Source organism: Pediculus humanus, genomic scaffold (assembly GCF_000006295.1).
Source record: "Pediculus humanus corporis 1103172108227 genomic scaffold, whole genome shotgun sequence".
Lineage (NCBI taxonomy): Eukaryota > Metazoa > Arthropoda > Insecta > Psocodea > Pediculidae > Pediculus > Pediculus humanus.
This window is the reverse complement of record NW_002987797.1, coordinates 33388-52694: the sequence shown is the minus strand read 5'-3', so window position 1 is coordinate 52694 and position 19307 is coordinate 33388. Positions and strand designations below refer to the sequence as shown.

The 19307-nt window shown below is 27.6% G+C and overlaps 1 protein-coding gene across 1 annotated transcript; it reads right to left on the bottom strand.

Moving 5' to 3' along the window:
* Positions 1-15593: 15593 nt before the first annotated feature.
* On the bottom strand, positions 15594-16964 carry Phum_PHUM453610 (transcription factor Sp8, putative; the record flags this gene model as incomplete). Its single annotated transcript, XM_002429815.1, has 2 exons — positions 15594-16759; positions 16823-16964. The coding sequence occupies 2 exons, from the start codon at positions 16962-16964 to the stop codon at positions 15594-15596; spliced, it is 1308 nt and encodes a 435-aa protein (XP_002429860.1).
* Between the last annotated feature and the right edge of the window lie 2343 nt (positions 16965-19307).

Here is a 19307-nt window from a genome sequence, read left to right as displayed (position 1 = left end):
ATGATACGCCATATTTTGTTAATAATTATTGTAATCATAAATAATACTCGGATATTAAGAAAATTTATTCGGTTTGATTTTTAAACGGAAAATGATAATTAATGTTTTTTCATAAAAGAAAACTTTTTTTTTTTTTTCTTCATAATAATTTTTATGTATTTTTTTTTAAAAAAAAGGAATAATTTTATATGCAAAATAATATACGTATAAACGTTAATTAACTTAATTACTTAATGACGTTATTTTCTTTTTACTCGGTTCAATCTTCTCCTTTTTTTTTTCAAACGTCCGCCATGACACTTAACTGAATTTAAATAAGGAAAAACGCATTGATATGAATACATAAGAAAAATGATTTTTTTTTTTTTTTTCAAAGGCAGAAAAGGAAAAATGTTTTGAACGTGGGGGACGGGGAGGGGGAGGGAGTAGAGGAAGAAAAAGGAAAATTAACCCTTTGCATATTTTTTTCTTTTTTTGTTTTTGTTTTGGGTGGAGTCCAAACTCGGGGGGCTCTACCTTGAAATAAAATTTAAAGATTTTTATCATAACAAAAATAAATATAGTTCACAAGAAGGCGGTGGCAGGCATGTGAAATTTTTTTTTTTTTTTTACTTGATAAGTGTGACACAAAGAAACATCACGTTTTTTTTTATAAAAAAAATTACTTTTCGTGTAACAACCTAATAAAAAATCATTCGAAATTAAATTGTAATTATTACTTATTGTACGAACCCAAAAAAAAAATAAGTGACAGCCTATTATTTAATATATATAACTTTAAATCAAAAAAAAAAAAAAAAAAAATTGTTTCCTCACCTACGAACTGTAAAAAAATAACAATAATAATGTTAAAATTAAATGAAATTTTCTTTTTATTATCATTATCATTATTATCATTATTACTAATTCTACTTAATTTGAAATTTTTTTCTTTTTCGTATGAAACGGGGCAATAAAGTTGTTGTTTGAATTTTATTCATGAGTGATAATAATAATAAATAACTTTTTCGGTTTTTTTTTTTTCATTCATTTCTTATTATTAAACATTAAAACTTACGAAAAAAAAAAAAAAGACTTTGAACTTAATTATTAAGTAATTAATTTTTTCGTTTGGGTATAAAAAAAAAAAAACGAAATTATGTTTTTACACGGACAATTTTAAATTTTATGAAAAGAACATAATTAAAAATAAAATTTTTTTTTTTTAAAATTTTTCGATTTTTTGCGACCATCAAATAAATAAAATCATGTCGAAATGAAAAATAAAAATTAAATAAAAGCATAAAACTATTAAATATTTGAAAATTTAAATCGTTTAAATTAAAATAAAATAAATTTTTCTTCATATATAGAAAAATTATTAAATTAAATTCGGGTTTATTTACTCTATATGAATCTTTGTTTAAAATTCGTCGGAGGAAATTGATTAAATTGTTAATCCGTCATTAATTTAAATAATTAATTTTTAATTATTAATGAATATTGAATTTGATTTTGGTTTTATCGTGTTTTTTTTTAAATCGATAACAAATAAATAAATAAATAAATTATGCCAAATTTTCGTTTTGTTTTTCAAATAAACGGATAAAAAAAAAAAATTACTGACGCGTTCAAAAATAAATAAAAAATAATACAAAATTACCGAGTTTTCCAAGTTTTCTGTTTCCTGTTTTTTTTTAATTACAAATGTTTTAAAATGTATAATTAAATATTTGATTTTGGTAAAATTTAAAAAAAAAAAAAAAAGGAAAACAAAAGAAAAACAAAAGGAAAAACAAAAACAAAAATTAAATGTTTCGTTTTGTTCAAATAAAATTTTTTTTTTAAAATGGCGACGGTAAAAATTTTATTTTTTAAATAATCACGTTTTAAATATTTTATATGATATGATATTAAATATTTGATATGAAAAAATTTGAGAATTTATTCGTCGTTAAAAATATTTAAATGAATAAATAAATTTAAATCTTTGTAAATAATATAATTCTGATGATACACACGCGGTAGCCATTTTGATGATGATAATAATTTTATTTACTTCAATTTTTATTATTATTATTTTTTATCCGTGGTTGGTAAGGACGACGTTATTTATCTATACCTTTAAATAAATTGATTAATTTAAATTTTTGTTTTAATACCGAAAAAAAAAATTATTTGAGAAATAAACAAAAGCAAAATGAAATCCGTTAATAAAAAGTTGACTATTCAGATATTATTGATAAGAAATAATTTATTTGAAATTTAAATAATTTTGTTTGAATAAAAAAATAAAATAAAAGCAGACGATTAGAATCCATTTTAAAAGTTTTTTCATTTTTTTCTATTTAAATATTATATATATATATATTAAATACTTAAAGTTGCATAACCGTTAATTTTAAGGAGTTACCTTTAAAAAAAAAAAAAAAATTTTTACGGGGTGAGACAAAAATTCATTTATTTATTTTTTTTAAAAAAAGAAAAAAGTATTTAAATTAATTTAATTAGTTTTTTTTTGTACTATAAATGGTAAATCATCGTGTAAATAGAATACGTAAACCTATTAAAAATTTTTTCCAGTATATAAAAAAAAAAAAAAAATTCGAATCGAGAAAGAAAAATAAAATATTTTTAAACGATTCGTATTTGTAAATATATATATATGTGTGTATTTTAAATATAATCGTGGCAGCAGAAAATGATTCGTTATATTTATGAATTATTAATACTCTAACATTGCAAAAATAAAAAAAATTTATTCATGAGGGAAAAAAAAAGAAAGAATTGTATTGTGGTAAATTTTTATACGTAATTACGTACACGTTTTTGTTTTCGGTTTGGTTTGTTTCGACGAGCTTAAATGAATTTTAATTTTTTTTTTTTTAAATTTGTTCTTTTAAATTTGAATTTAATAAAATTTAAAAAAAAAATAATAATAATTTTTAAATTTTAAAAATTTAAAGACAGAATTTAAAATCATAAATCAAAAAATAATTCGGTGACTCGCAATTTCATTTATTTATTTATTTATTTATTATTATTATTCTTTTTTCTTTTTCTTTTACGCCACTCCTATTATTGTGTTTAAGTCGTGCGACGTTATTTGTGTGAAGGAAGAAAAAAAAAAAATAGAAATCATATGAATCAAGTTTACATTTAAACACCCTGTTAAAAGATATCGTGTAATAAGAAAAGAAAGATTGTGCCACGCTCTGGGGTGCCCGAAAAGAGGCGTTTTGAACGCCGCAGGAATTTTATGCAAAAAAAAAATAAAAATAAAATAAAATAAATAAATTTATTTGACTTTGCCTTTTCAAATCAATTCTATATTATATATCACGTTACTTTTTTTTTTTTTTTTCTTCTGGAAAGAAGATGAGGAGTGGGAGAAAAAGGTTAATTTATTTTATGGAGAAAAATATTATCCAGAATTAAAAAAAAAAAAAGGGGGAATAAAAATTGTAAAAAAAAAAAAAAAAAAAAACAAGTAAATAAATGAATTACGTTTAAAAAATTATTATTATTATTAATATCGATTAAAATTTAAATAATATCTTTTTTTCTTCTTTGGTTTAAATTCTAGAATGTTCTATTTTAAAATATATAAGTTAATAATAAAGTTATTAACGGGAAAAAAAAAAAAATTAATTATCAACGTATATTAATAAATTTGTTTTTGTCTAGTCGGAAACGATAATAAAAAAAATTAAATTTTGTTTCCGTTTTAATTAATTTCACACAGTGAATTTTTTTTTTTTTTTTTTTTTAAATTTAACTCCATCGTTTCTTTTTATATTTTTAACGTTTCAAAACATTAAATTTAATTTCTTAACCATAAAAAAAAAAAAAAAAAATGTACGAAAACAAAATGACTCCTCTCGAATAAAAACATAAAAAAAAACGAAAAAATTCTCATCGCATTCGACAAAATGCGCCGTGTATAATTGTCGACAGCGATTTGTTTTTTGTCGGGATTTTAGACGAGTTTAATATTTCTCTGTTGTAAACTTTATTGTTTTTTTTACGAATGTAACTTATTATCTTATTCATCAACAGTAAAGATTTTGTCTCGTAATGTAATTTTACGCGCTTTTAGGTTTTTTATCGAAATTTAAAATTAAAGTCCTTAATTAAAATGGGGATTTTCCACGATTACCACTTAATCACACGTGGAAGAAGTAAGTGACTCAAGTTTTAATATCGAAGTACGATTCGTGAGAAGCCTTACCTCTAAGTATACACTATTTGACTCAGAGAGTGATGGTGTCACTAACGCAAAAATTGACATTCTCAGGTTTCTTCTCAGCAGATTCAAACGTTTCATGCCTTGAATTTTTCCGCCATAACAAGTAAATCAGTTTAAAACATTCATCTTACATTGAGCTTTCGATTTTGACGTTTTTTTTGGGTTCAACCCATTCTGGAAGAAGGCTCGCTATCATTCCTATACCTCAACTTTTGCAGAGATAAAATTATCAAATTCAAACTTTTTCGTTTTTCCAGCCATTTAATTATTTAAAAATGCTTTTTTGATAGTGATAGAAAACAAATGTTTTTATTTTTTATGATAACAAACAGAACAGACGATATTTATGTTCAAAATTCTTAAATTCCGGATGATCTTACTACTACTCTGTGACGTTATTCGTCGGAAAACTCAAACCCATGAAAGAAACGCGTTTTAAATTTATTCCCAAAACGAAAAAAAAAATGTCAAATTACAGAATGAAACGAAAAATTTGTTTTGAAAATATTAAACAACAGCAAAAGTAAAAATGAGTTAAGAATTAAAAAATTTATTAACGTACTTTTAATTTATTATTATCATTATTATTTTAAATATCAATAATGTAATTTTCTATTTAAAAAAAAAAAGTATTTATGAATAATCATAGAAAAATTGTATAATTTTTTTTTTTTTTTTTAAGCAAACGATTTGTATGACATTTACAAAACGGTTTCATCTTTTGTCAATACAAAAGAAACATTAAAAAAAATTTTTTATGTAAATATAATTGCTGGTTCCACGACAGTTTTTTTTTCTTCTTTTTTTTCTTTCTTTCTTTATTTCTTTTGCCAGAAAATTTCCAGATTAAATGTCTATAATTAATTTATGCTCGTGTCTTTTATATGTATATATCTAAAACGTGTGTTTGTGTGCGTATATTCCATCTTGTTTGTTATTCGACATGCACGAGATACACGCACACGCACACGCACACGCACACACGTGCGCACATTTAAAAAACTTTTGTTTTCAATTTAAAAAAATCAAATTTTTCGTTTTTTTTTTTTTTGACAACGTTAAATTTAAATGTTTTATTCGTATTAATTATTTCTGACGAGAAAATAAAAATGTAAAAACGTTTTTTTTTATTATTATTATTATTATCACTATCGATTTATTGATTTTATTTATTTATTTAAAATCAATCGAAAAAGAGAGTTTTAAAAAAAAAAAAAAAATTTTTTTGTCGAAATCCTACGACAATTGTCAATAATTTTTCAATTGTTTGTTTGAACAACGTCCTTAACACAATTTTTTTTTTTTTTTTGCGTAGTTATTTATTTATTATTATCATTATTATTATGTTTACAAATACGAGAGAAAAAAAGGAAAATTGTTTGTTTGTTTGTTTGTTTGCTTGTTTGTTTGCGGATAAATTAAACGTTTAAGATTTTACGATGACGAAATCGTTATAGATATAATCCGATTTAAAAAAAAAAAAATTGAAGGATATAAATTTTTAAAGTGGGAGCAGCACCGTCGACGACGACGACGACGACGACGACGATGACGATGACGACACATTTAAAACCCCAGAAAAATGGAAGAACACCTATTGTTAAAAAATTTGTTTCACATCTTGAAATTGTTAGTATTACAACATTTAACAAATGACAAAGTAAATATTTGTCAATACTTGATAAATTATCATTTTTATTATTCTTATTATTATTATTATTTCGATTGTAAGAGGAGGAATTATGGTGTCGATCGGTGAAGGTTTTCATTGTTGCCAACATTTTGATTTTATTTACATTCACAATCATCATTCTCACAAAGGTCACATAAAACGTATAGGAAAGGGAGGAAGGGAGGGAGGGAAAGGGGGAGAGAGAGAGAGGGAGGTTTGACTTTTGCGGTTTGTCGTTTTCCACTATGCCATCCATGTCCCAAACGAAAAATTCTTTTTTTTTTTTTAACTAAAAAAAATTTTTTTTTTTTTTGTAATTTATTACTTTGGTGGTAGTAAATTTTAGTTTGATTCAAAAGAGAAAGAAAATAAAAGGAATTGATAACAATTACGACAAATTTAAATCAACAACCCTGGGGGGAAAATTTTTTTTTTTTTTTTTTTTTTCCTTGGGAATAACGCCCATTTTCTTTTGTTGATTTTTTTTTTTTTTTTGCTACCGTTTAGGAATTTGACGTACGCACGTCGTAAATTTTTTTTAAAAAAAATCTTCGTCATCTTATTTCTTAAATGAAGGCACAAAATAATTTCACGCGTACGACGGACATCTTGAAAAATTTTTTTTTTTGTACTCCTAAGGGTACCTTTTGGCTAAAATTTGTTTACGAGAGGGCAGTGATCGTGACGAATCCAGGGCGGAAATTGACAACACCCCCTTATCGAACTCTTATTATTATTATTATTATTTTCCTTTCGCAAAAAAAAAACTTTTATTTGATGAAAATGATGCCGGGTAGGAAAAAAAAATTTTTTTAAGGTTTTTCAACAAAAAAAAAAAAACTTTGGGTTAAACAACCACGTGTTGACTAGTTGATGGTTTTTAAACGTTTGTCAGTTTTTACGACTTTGAACGTTTTTGTTTTTTTTCTTTTCCGACGAAGGTTTTATGATTTTTGGTTGATTAGGTCATACTACGACAAAGTCCCTCCGACTCCGACTTACCCAATTTAAAAGGAGAATAAAAGAAAACCAGTTTTTACTGACCGCCGATTCAACGCCTGCATTATCATTCTGCCATGTTTTTTTTTTTGCTCGTTTGTTGTTGCTTTCTTCGGTCAGAATTATTGTTTTTAATCAATTTTGAATCTATGTTACATAAGTTTTTTTTTTTTTTAATTATTTACGAACCGTGATGAAAGTTATTAGGCGCCACTTTCCCTCTTCCCCTCCCATTTTCCACCTCCTCTTCCTTCTCCTCCTCCTTTTTTTTCGGTCGAAGTAAAAGTAAAATCGAAAAAGGAGAAGAAATAATTAAATAAATACGTTTGCATCCCCTCAAATTAATCGAACGAAATTTTTTTCAAATCGAATAATAACAATCGAAAAAATAAATAATAATAATAATAACAACGAAATTTATTATTATTGTTATTATTAACAACACAACGGAAACGTTTTTTTTTTTTTTTTTTTCAAATTTTATTTTTAATAAATTCTTTTGAATTTTTGTCTTCTGCTATTTATAATTATATACTTTTAAATAAAAAGAGTTGAATGTATATATTGTCACAACTGCTACCACTACTATTATTATTATTATTATTAAAATCGTTGTAGTTTTACCAAAAAAAAAAAAAAAAAAATGGGTGTAACCTTCGTATGAAAGAATTTGAAAAACGAAAAGAAAAATTATTTAGGAAAAATGGGTGGGAGGAAAGAGAGAGAGAGAAAGAGAGGAAAAAAAATGATTTGAGGAACAATAACAAGGATGCAGACTGCTGTTTTTCTGGTGGCACAGATGGTAGGTGACCCTTCGGCATTTGACGATATCCCCCAATTCTACAATACCACGTGCCACCTTCAGCAACTGTTATTTTATTATTATTATTATTATTATTTACATTTCTTTTTTTAATCCCAGCATCAATTCAAACATAGTAGTAGGACCCAAAAAAAAAATTTTTTTATTTTTTTTCCTAAACCGGAAGCTGTTTCATTCTCTATTTGAAAAAAAAAAAAAAAAAAAAACGTATTTAACGTGTAATTATTATTATTAACGTATGCGAAACGTTACGAATGAATTGAAATTTTTTTTTTTTGCACGCGCGCGTTTTATTATTATTATTATTTATTTATTAGAGTTTTTTTTTTTTTTTCGTTCGAGGGCGCGTATATAAATAAATAACTTTTATGTTTTTTTTACTTTAATACGTACACATAAATAAATGAAAAAATTTTAAGAGGTCGTAAAAAAAAAAAAAAAAAAAAAAAAAATTTTTTTGTTTTGTTTTGGTTTTGCCAAGTGGGGGGCCTTTACCCAAAGCCGCATTTAAATATATTGATTTTTTAGTCTTTGGGAAAAAATTTTTTTTTTTTTTTTGATTTTTTTTCGTTTTTCGTTGGAATTATTTAAATATCCCCGATATAATCGATCTCAAATCGATTTTCGGTATGAAAAAAAAAAATTAAAAGATTCGTTTCCTGTTTACGACGGTTAAAAAATTTTTTTTTTTTTTGCACACCATTCATAAAATTTTGTTTGAAAAAAAAATACTAATTCCGTTCTGACCTTTGAAATGTTATGTTATCGAAACCCGTGACGAAATAAAACTTGAAATTTAAACCAAAACATCCCTCTCGATTCATCTCGTTCCACTTTACCTAAAATCAACCAAAAAAAAAACCTTCTTTTAACAATAATTGATGTCCTTTTAAAAACCGACATCTGCCGTCTCCCCGAAGCTGTTTTTCTTTTTTAAACCAATAAAAATTTTGATTTATTAACCGCAGGAATTCATTTTTAAAATGTCGACAAATTTTTCTTTTTCTTTTTTTTTCTCTCCAAAATAAAATAAATAGTAAACAATGTTAAAATTTATTAATCATCATCATCATCATCATCAAAACTAATAATACTACTACGCATTTAGTAAGAAGCCGAAAACAATCGAGTAAAATTTGATTATGCAACAAACAAAATTGATGGATTGTTAAAAATAATTTTTTTTTTTTTTGTGTTTGTTATCTCGCAAGAAAATGCGTCGTGTTATCAGTTATGTATATAAGAAGTCATTAATAGTCATTAATGAAAATGTGTTAAGTCATTATCATAGTGTCGGCCATTAAGGTTCGGTCGGTCGGTCGGTGGGTATTTCTAAATACCCGCTCATACTTTTGATAAAATGTCCGAACGACATTCGTTAATTACGTAATTATTATAAGTGAGTTAATATAGAACAAACGCGGTAGGGAAGTTTTTTTTTTTTTTGTCGAATATTTGAAAAAAAAATTTTTTTTATTTTTGCGACAAACGAACGAGGTCTTTCAAGTTTAAAAATGACAAACGTGTTCGAAATTTTTTGTTAAAACCTATCAATTATAGAATATTAACCGGGAAATTTTACAATGTTGAAAAATTATTGAATGAAAAATATGATGGATGGGTTGTTTGTTACAAAGAGAAAAAGTCGTCGAAATGTGTAACAACCGAATCCCTCGATCAACTATGAAAACCTATAGAAAAAAAAAAAAGAAAAGAAAAAAAGAAAAACATTGACGACGATTCTTGTGCCGTCACCCCATATTATTTTTTCTTTCTTTATTCCCGTATAATTTTTTTTAATATTCCTCTTTCTCTCTCTCTCTCTCTTTTCATCCCTGCTCCCCTTTCCTCCCTATAAATCCCCTCGTCGCATTACTTCTTCCTGACACGGTGTATTTCAAAGGAAAGTCAATGGGAACAAAGAGAAGACACGTCGTCTGCTAAATAATATTTGATGTCAAACGGGCGGCGTTTCTTTTTTCTCTTTTGTTTGTTGACAAATTACCCTCCCTCCCCCTTCCCTCCTCGATTCGTGTCGAAATTTTTTTATTTTTGTCCTTTTTATTTTCTATTATTTTTGCAAGAATAATATATATTTTAATAAAACGTGGCATTAGATAAATATTTTATTAATTATTTTTTTATTTCGAGGGAAAAAGTTTAAAAAAAATTTTCATTTTGTCAAAGAATTTATCGAACCGTGAAATAACGATTATCATTAAATCGTCGTCGACGTCGACGTCGACGTAGTCGTCGTCGTCGAATTTTATTTTATTTTTTTTTATTTAATCAAAAACGTTTTCATTTTAAATTCTAAAATTTAAAATTTTTCCTTTGATATTTAAATTTTATCATTTTCTCTCTCTTTCTCATTCTCTTTCTCTCTCTTCTTAAATTTATTTGTTTACTTTTCCTTTTCATTTAAGTTATTTGTGAAAATTTAAAATTAAATTTCGTCATTTTAAAATCAATAAAATTCATTTATTGTATTTAAATTCCTCCTTTTTTTCATTGTTATATAAATCTCTGGAGAAGATTTTAATTTTTTTTTTTTTAAAATCGATCGACTATAAAAACAAACAACAAACAAACAAACGAATTTATTGATTTCTTTTTAAAAAATTTATAATTATTTTTAATCGAAGATTTAATGAACAAAAAAAAAAAAACAAAAACAAATAATAATTTTTATAAAATTTCCCCCCCTTCCCCCTTCCCCTTTCAAAGGTTTTCCTTTTATTCGTAACATTTGATTGTAGGAATTTTTTTATAAAACTACAAAAAAAAAAAAAAATCTTCTGCTTTGAAAATTATTATTTTCCCGATGATGTCGAAACGAACGAAATTTAATATATTTTTTTGTAAAAATCGAATCAAATTTTTATTTTATTACGTGAAAGATTATTACTATTATTATAATTATTTAATTAAAGAGAGATAGAAATAAAATTGAAAAGAAAAAATAAATACAAACGTACAAACACACACAAACGCAAACAGAGGGGGTGGAAAAAAATTCAAAAGAGGAAATGATGAAAACCATTTTGATTTTTAACTTTCTCGTTTTAATTAACCCCAACGGTCGATAGATGGCCGACACATTTTGTGTAACGAAACTTTTTGTTTTTTTTCTAATGATTTCCTTTTAAAATACTTATGTAATTTTTAAAAAAAATAAATATTAACTTTTCTGTAATAATATATAAATAACGTACATTATTAATAAATAAATAATTAAACAAATCAATACGTAATAAATTGATAAAGAGATATTTATATGTAGAAGCACTGTTTTGTTGTATACGAGTTGTAAATGATAATGATAATAAGAATTTTATTTCGTAAATAAAAAAAGGGGTGGGGGAGGAGCGAGGGAGACGAACGTGGAAAAAGAAAAAAATTCTTCTTTTTTTTTTTTTTTTCTGTCGTAAAGCTTTAAAACGTTTTTATTGAGTTTTCAATGGTTAATGGAAAATAGGGAACACGGAAAATTCAATATAAATTAAAATAACGAAAAACGGAAATAGTTGATGATGATGATGATGACTAAAGTACGGTGATCGTTCTTCATCCTTTGTGCTCACCATCATCATCATCATCATCATTTATAAATGCAAACATTAGCGACCCCATATTTGGTCTTTGTCTCTTGGTTTTTATCAAAAAAAAAAAAAAACGTATAAAGTCAAAAGAAGGGAAATGATTAAACTGATATAAGACAAATTGATTTTGTTATATCTATAAATCCAAACATTTAATCAAGGGATTTTTGTAGTGCTGAGGACCTCCTGCTGTTTTCGGCTGCTGCTGCTCCATCTCCATCTCCATCTTCTCATCCTTCTCTTCGACTCCATTCTCTCTCTCTCTCTCTCTCTGTTTTTATTTATAATGAAAATTTATTTCCGCTTTTACGTCTCTTTTAAGGGTAATGATAAAAAATAAATTTTTTCTTTTTTTTGTCGTCGTCGTAGTCGTCGTGGTAGTAGTAGTAGTGGTGGTGGTGGTGTATTCTTGATGGTACTACAAAAAAAACTTTTTTTTTTTTTTTTTTGTTAAGAAAATATTAATTAATTATTACGTAATAATTTGAAAACTTGAAATGAGAAAACTTGTTTTATTATTTCATTCGAGTTCCCACCAATGATAAAAAAAAATTTGATTTATTATATTTTTTTTTTCTAGTTGATATTAAAAATTGTTTGTTGTTGTTGTTGTTGTTGTTCATCCTCCCAATAAAAAGTTTTTATGTGGTTTGGTGGGGTGGTTATACATTCTCAAGGGGGTAGTAGTAAACTCAATTTGACTTGATTAGAGATTATATTAGTCGACTAATTCGCGGTCAAATATTTCCTTTTTATTTTTATCCCCTTGGAGAGTTTGGATAGATGGATGACGCTCATGGGGATGTTTTTCTTTTTATTTCCTTTCCTCCCTTCCACTCTCTATCTCTCTCTCTGTGTGTGTGCGAGTAAATACAAATTTAATTTTAAGTTTTTATAACGTTTAAATCGGTAAGGGAGTGTGGTGAGGCGGGGGGAGGAGGAGTTTAAAGATTTAATAAAATATTTTTTTTATTATACGGATTTTTCACAACCGTAAAATTAGTGACGTCACATTAAAAAATTTGAAAATAATTTATAAACCGTCTCTGATTTACAAAATAATTTTTTCTCTTTTTAATAAAAAAAATAAAAGAAAATGGAAATTTTCCTTTTTCTTTTTTCATTAAATTTCGAGTCGTTATGTATTTTTATAAAAATAAAAAATAAAAAGGGAGAGAAATAAAAATAAAAAAAGGAAAATTTTTCTTCTTTTTTTAAGTTAATATTGATGTGAAAAAAGCTCATCAAATGAATTTTTTTTATTTTTTATATTTAAAAGTTAAATTTATATAAAAAAAGGGTGCATTAATGATAAAAAGAGATAGATAAAGAATGGGGGGAAAAAAGAATGAGATAGAAGAAAATAAAAAAAAAAGAGATGTAAATTTGACTTTATAAATTATGTAAAATAAAAAAAGGAAAGAAAGAAAAATCAAGTAATAATAATAATAATAATAATAAAGAATTATTAAAGGAAAACATCTCGGATTTCTTTTTTTTCTTTTTTTTCTTTTGAATGTAATGATCTCGAAATTTTCCCTTATTTAATTTTTTATGTCACGGTTTTTATGGTTTTTTTTTTTTTTTCTGTTTTTTTTCCTGTTGGTGGCCGTTTATTGTTTAGTCAACCACTTTGTCACCCCAAAAGTGTTCTTTTGTTCGTTTAAGTTTTTTTAACAAACAATATTATTATTATTTACCCGAAAGGTAACAAATAACTTCACGTTTAAAATAATTTTTGTTTTTTTTTTGTCGTTTTAAAATTTTCCGTGGAATTTTAAAATCGAAAATCTAAAACCACGATCACCGAATCGAATTTGCCAAATTTTTAACGTTTTTTTTTTTTTTTCTTTTTAAATAAAACATTCGATCGAATTTATTTTCCTCGTTTTCCTGAAGTTAAAAATTAAATTCGATAAATTTTCTAGTAATTTAAAAACTTTATTTTCCGTTCGGAGATTTTATTTTCAATCACCCTTATCTATTTAAATACTCACCCCTTTTAGGAAATCAATCACTCGTTAAAAGGGTGCTCAAGCAAATTTTATTAGTAGAAAATCTCAGTGAGACATCGTTATCAAATTACCACCCTTCGTTTTTTCAATTCGGGGGTGACTAAGTCACATATAATTCTAGAGGTTAACCAAAAAAAAAAAAAAAAAGAAAAATTATTTTCACCATTTGGGGGGAGGGAAAGGGAGGGGGTACTGATTTTCCTGACGTTATCGTAAATAAATTTCCCATTTTTTATTAATAAAAAAAAAAAAAAAGGAAACGAGAGTCGTAAATGATAACAATAAAAGAAATAATTGATGGCGGAATCATCGTGAAACAGAAAAAATTTATTTTTAATTATTTTAAATTATTAATCATTTATTTATTTATTTATTATCAACTATCAAATGTACATTGTATTGTATTTTATATGAAGCGTTACAAAAAAAAAATTATTAATAATAATAATAATAATAATAATAATAAACAAGAACTTTGTACACTATTTACTTTCTTATACAATTTTTAATTATTAATTTCTTTTACAAATATTTTTTTTAAGATTCTTCGCGTTTTTATATTATAATTAATTAATATTTTATTTATTTATTTTTTAATTATAAAATCAATTGGGAGAAAGAGAGAGAGAGAGAGAGGGAGGGGGGGAGGAAATTGTAAAAATTTATATTTATTATTACGTTGTTGATATGTGAAAACCGATGAAAGAATTTTCGTTGATTTTTTTTTTGTTTAAAACACGTTACTGACATCTACCGGTTAAATTTTTTAAATAGTTAATTTTTGTAATAATTTTGATTGTCGTTAAAAAGTTTTTTTATTTATATTAAAAAAAAAAAAATCATTTTTAGATTGTTAATAATAATAATAATAATAATATTTAAAAAAGCAGACGAATTGCCAGTAAGACAAATTTTTTTTTTTTAATTTGACTGAAAAAATAAAAAAAAAAAATTCACGCAATGAAAAATCGTTTTCTTATTAGTTTTCTTTTTGTACTTTTGCGGCATTTTTTTTAAAACGTACGTAATAATAATAATAGTAATAATAATGAAATCGTTTCTCGGAAACTTATTTCGACTTTAATTATTTTTTATTTCCATATTAATTATCTTTTTTTAAAAAAAAAAAAAAAAAAAAAAAACATCATTGTGCATCGCCGAAACCCCCCCCCCCCCCCCCAATGACATTTAATTTTTTAAAAAAAAAAAAAAAATGATAGGAAAAATGGGCGTTACCAAAATTTGAAAAAAAAAAAAAATTTTTTTTTTTTTTTCAACCGCAAAATAATTAATAAACTATAAATTTAAAAAAAAAATTTAACTACCCTTAAAAACTGGCAACAGTGTGTAGAAGTAAACAAAAGAAGAAAAAAGAAAATTGACATAGGCGTTGCCATATTTTTTTTTTAAATTGAAAAAAAAAAAAAATTACTTATATGTATATATATTTATTAATTATTTATTTATTTATTTATAATGATATCTTAATATAACAAACGTTTATTGATTGATTGATTGGTTGTTTGTTTGTTTGTTTGTACACGTAAAATTTTTGCTGGATCGTCTTCAAAGTTTTATTAGTTTTTTTTTTTTTTTTTTTTTTTTTTTTTGTAATTACTCGCCGAAAAAGAACAGGTGGTGAAACCGCAAAACCGCTTCAAGGAAAACCATTTTAAATCATTTGACCATAACTATCACCTTTGACTTCTTTTATCCTTTGTGAAAACTACGTTTATAATATAACAATCCTTTTGCCAATTTCTTTTCCTTTTTGGTTTCCTTTTATTATTTTTTTTTGTTAATAACTTTTTTTTATACACAACGTCGTCGTTTCGTATCGGAATACTTATATAAATGTGGTGTTTTCCGATTTTTAGAAATAATTATTATTTATTTATTTATTTATTTATATTCACTTATAATCTAATCACAGGTAAATATTTAATATATATAAATATATATGATCCCATGGCACATTCGGAGTTGACTCCTTATTTATATATATATAAAAATTTATATATATATATATTATTTTTTTATATAGTTAGTTTATAATAATGTATGCGTAACAATCGACGTTTCAGTTCGGTGCTAGCTCGTGACGTCTGCAAAAAAAGAAAGAAGGATAAGTTTGCAGTGAGTTGGTTCCGCCGCCAGAGCACTACTACCGATGATACTGGGATTAATATGGGGTCGAGGGGTCCTCGCGCTAGTTCGAATATTGTTGATAGAACAGCGCCGGACCCCACCTAGCTCAGACCAAGTTTGGCAGAGGCGGTTTGATGTCAACGGTGGTGTCGATGACGTGATTGGCGGCGGCATTTGGGGGCGGTGGAGTGTTATTCACTGAAACGGGACTTGCTACGTTGCCTGCCAAATCGGTTTGGCTGTTTTCTTCAGAATCGCTGCATGAGTCTGAACTACCTTTCTTGTTTCCGTTTCCGTTGTGAGTTTTAACGTGTTTCGCTAAGTGATCGGACCGCATAAATCTCTTGTTGCATATTGGACAGGCGAATCTTTTTTCTCCCGTGTGCGTTCGAAGATGCCTTTGAAGCTCGTCCGAACGCGTGAATCGTTTTCCGCAGAAAAGCCAATTGCACACGAACGGCCTTTCTCCGGTGTGCCATCTCAAATGGGCTTTTAAATGAGACGTTTTACCGTAGACTTTTCCGCATCCGGGAATGTGACAACTGTGTATGTTTTTCTTGCGCAGGTGAACTCCCGCGGGTCCCAAACGTTCCGCCTCCTGGCAATTGGGACAGTCGCAGGTCGCTCGGCCGGTATATCGACGTTGGGAGCGAGGCGAAGGAACCTGAGGTGGCAGCGAGGTTGCCGGCGAAACCGGTGAAGCTGCGCCCGGATGGCCCAGTCCGAAAGATGCTCCCACGCTTTGCGCTCCCGGTAACATTGACTTATACGTATCTTGCAAGAGATGTTGACCCGAAGACAACAAATGGTGGGCGGTGTTGGATGCGGCCAAACTGTGAGTGAGCGTGGAATAATCCGATGAGGCTGCATAATTTGCCGCTGCCATTTGAGCATGCATTCCAGCTGCAGCTCCGCTCATGTCAAGCCAACTTCCGGCCGTGGCAGCCGAGTGCACGTCCCACCACGTTGTTCCAGCGCTATCGTTTGGTTTGATGGCAGCGTGATGTGTTGCGCCCGACATAGTGTTAAACGGCCAGCTTTCGTAAGGGTGCCGAGAATAAACGCTGTTTAAGGCAGCGTGATGCGCCGTGGCAGCGTTTTCCACTTTTCCTAGCATGTGATGATGGTTGTCCGAAATGGGCGATTGCGACGTCGTTCCGGGAAAATATAAATCGTTCCCGTAAGTCGTCGACGGTACCGATCCGCAAGTACTCGATGTCATCACGGGCCTAGTAGAATATGTTGAATTTCCAGAAGAAGCGCTCGAGGCCGCTGATGCCAACGGACGCTGATTGGATAAACTTAATGTTCCGGACGTCGTAACTCCGGTACTACAATTATTTACGGGAGTCGGTCCGCTACTTGTTTGAGCTGAAGTGGGACTTTTTTTCCAAGGATGAAATCCCTTACCGACAGCGGCATCTGCCAACGGCGGTGGAGATTTATTTGATAATTTGTTACACTGGGCAGCCAGCATCGCCAAAGGTGTACCACGCAAACCTGGATGCTCCTGAAAACAAAAATAAAAATAAAAATAATTTTTTTTCGACAATACTCATCTTACAAAAAAAAAAAAAATCTGGAGGAAAGAGTTGATTGCGTCGACGGCGGTGCCAGCAAGTCGCCATCGACAACAAAATTACTAAATTATAATTTGTTTTTTCTTTTCCCCTTTTTTTTTTTTGTCGAAGATCGTGTCGTCTATTGTGTCATACCGCCTGCCAAAAATACTTTTTGACTTTTTTTGTTTCTTCCGAAAAAAAAAAACAAAAAAAAAACTTTAACCAAAGGCTAGAAAACGCATTTTTCTCTTTTCCTACTACTATCATTTCTAATAAATTTTCTTTTTATTTTCTCTATTTAATTTATCATTATTATTATTATTATCGTTAAGACTTTTTTCACGAAAAAAAAAAAAAAAACAAAATGTCGTCACGGAAAATTAAATTTTCAATTGAAAATATATTTGAAAATTGGTTTAATTTTTCTCCACAATTACATATTTTATACGTCATCATTTACAATTTTATTAATGGCGTAAATAATTATTATTAATCATACGATCGATAATGTTAACGATTTCGTTTGTCTCGTGCGTAGTATTATTATTATTATTTACCTATTTTCCGGTATAAAGTTCATTATTAATTATTAAGTCACATCGTTTGAAATTTTCCCCTCAAAAAAAAAAAAAAAACCAAATCGTAATTTTTTATGACGTCATTTTCACTTCACGTTTACCTTTTTTTATCGAATGTGTTAAGTTTCATTTTTTAAAAAAAAACAAAAATTTTAGGTTTAAAAATGTTCAGAAATGATAGAAAATGGTGGTAGCAGTTCAGTTCAGTTCAGTTCAGCCTTGGCATTAAGTAAAAAGTTTAAATAAAAAAAACGGAAAAAATGAATTAATCTGTTTTTTTTGTGTGTTAAAACAAAGAAAAAGAAAGAAAGAAAGAAACGAGTCCCGTTTAAGGCGGGACGTTCCAATTATCCCCAAAGGAATAGAAAAAAAAAAAAAAAAGTCAGGGTGAGCAAGGCCCAAGGGAACCACTCACCGTTGTAAATCAACAAAAACAACAACAACGACAACAACCCCTAAAACATCATTCTCAGAAATCCATACTTAATCCACTTATTTATTATCATTATTATATATATAAAACTTTGTCTTCTGCAGTCGAAAATATCAAAGGAAAAAAAAAAAAAACCCACAACGACACAATATGGCGGTTTAAAAAAAAAAAAAAATTAAATTAAATTACGCAACGGATTTAATTGGTTCGAATGCGTGAATGCGTTCGTGCGTGTCTGCGAGTGAGTGAGTGCGCGTGCGCGTATGTGACTGACTAGGAGCAGGTCGTGTTAATTGGTACGAGGTTATGCCCCGGTACAAAACCGGTATTTGTCCATTACCGGATGAACCCCGCCGTAAAAAAAAAAAAAAAAATTGATATTCCGGAATCGGGTAATATTATTAGAAGGTCTCGCGAACAGGGTTTTAGGCAAAAAAAAAAAAAAAAAAAATTTTCTAGAAAATTCTATTACATAAAAAAACTAATAATTCCATAACAAAATATTTAAATTAAATAATTTATTAGGTAATAAAAAAAAATAAAAAAAAATTAGTTACACGACTACTCGTTTCTTCCGTCGTCTTTTTTCATTTATCAATTTAATTTTATTATAATTAATTTTTTTTTTTTTTTTTTGAAATCGTCGTGGCATTAGAAAACAATTCGAAAAACTTTGACACGACGCCCGTTCGTTCATTCGTTCGTTTATCAGTTAAAAAATTTTTTTTTGTTTTTTTTCGACGACGGGGCACAATTATTAAAAATTTCTTTTTCTAATTCCACGCAAGATTGTCAAAGGAATAAAAAAAATAATTTTAGCGCGTTTCGAATGCCATTAATGAAGAAAAAATTTATTTTTACTCAACCTGTCAGGCACGTCAAAAAAAAAAGAAAAAAATTTTCCGGCTTTAAATTCAATCTTATTCATTACCGCGTTTAATTCTTACTTTGATTCTTTTCCCCCCACTACCACCGCCACCGCCACCGCCACTCCTATTTTCGACTACCGTTTTTTATTATTATTATCATGATTACATTGTCCATTCCTTTAAAACAAACACTTTTTTTTTTTTTTTTTGGTAATATTAATTAGAAAGTGTCAGGTAGATCGTGGGGGGGGGGGCATCCACCACCATTGGATCGACCCACATTTTTTCATATCGGGTTCCCATGACAAGTCAAAAGAAATCGTTGTTGAAACGAGTTTTTTTTTTTTTTTTTTGTTTTCTATTTCCCCGAAAGCGACT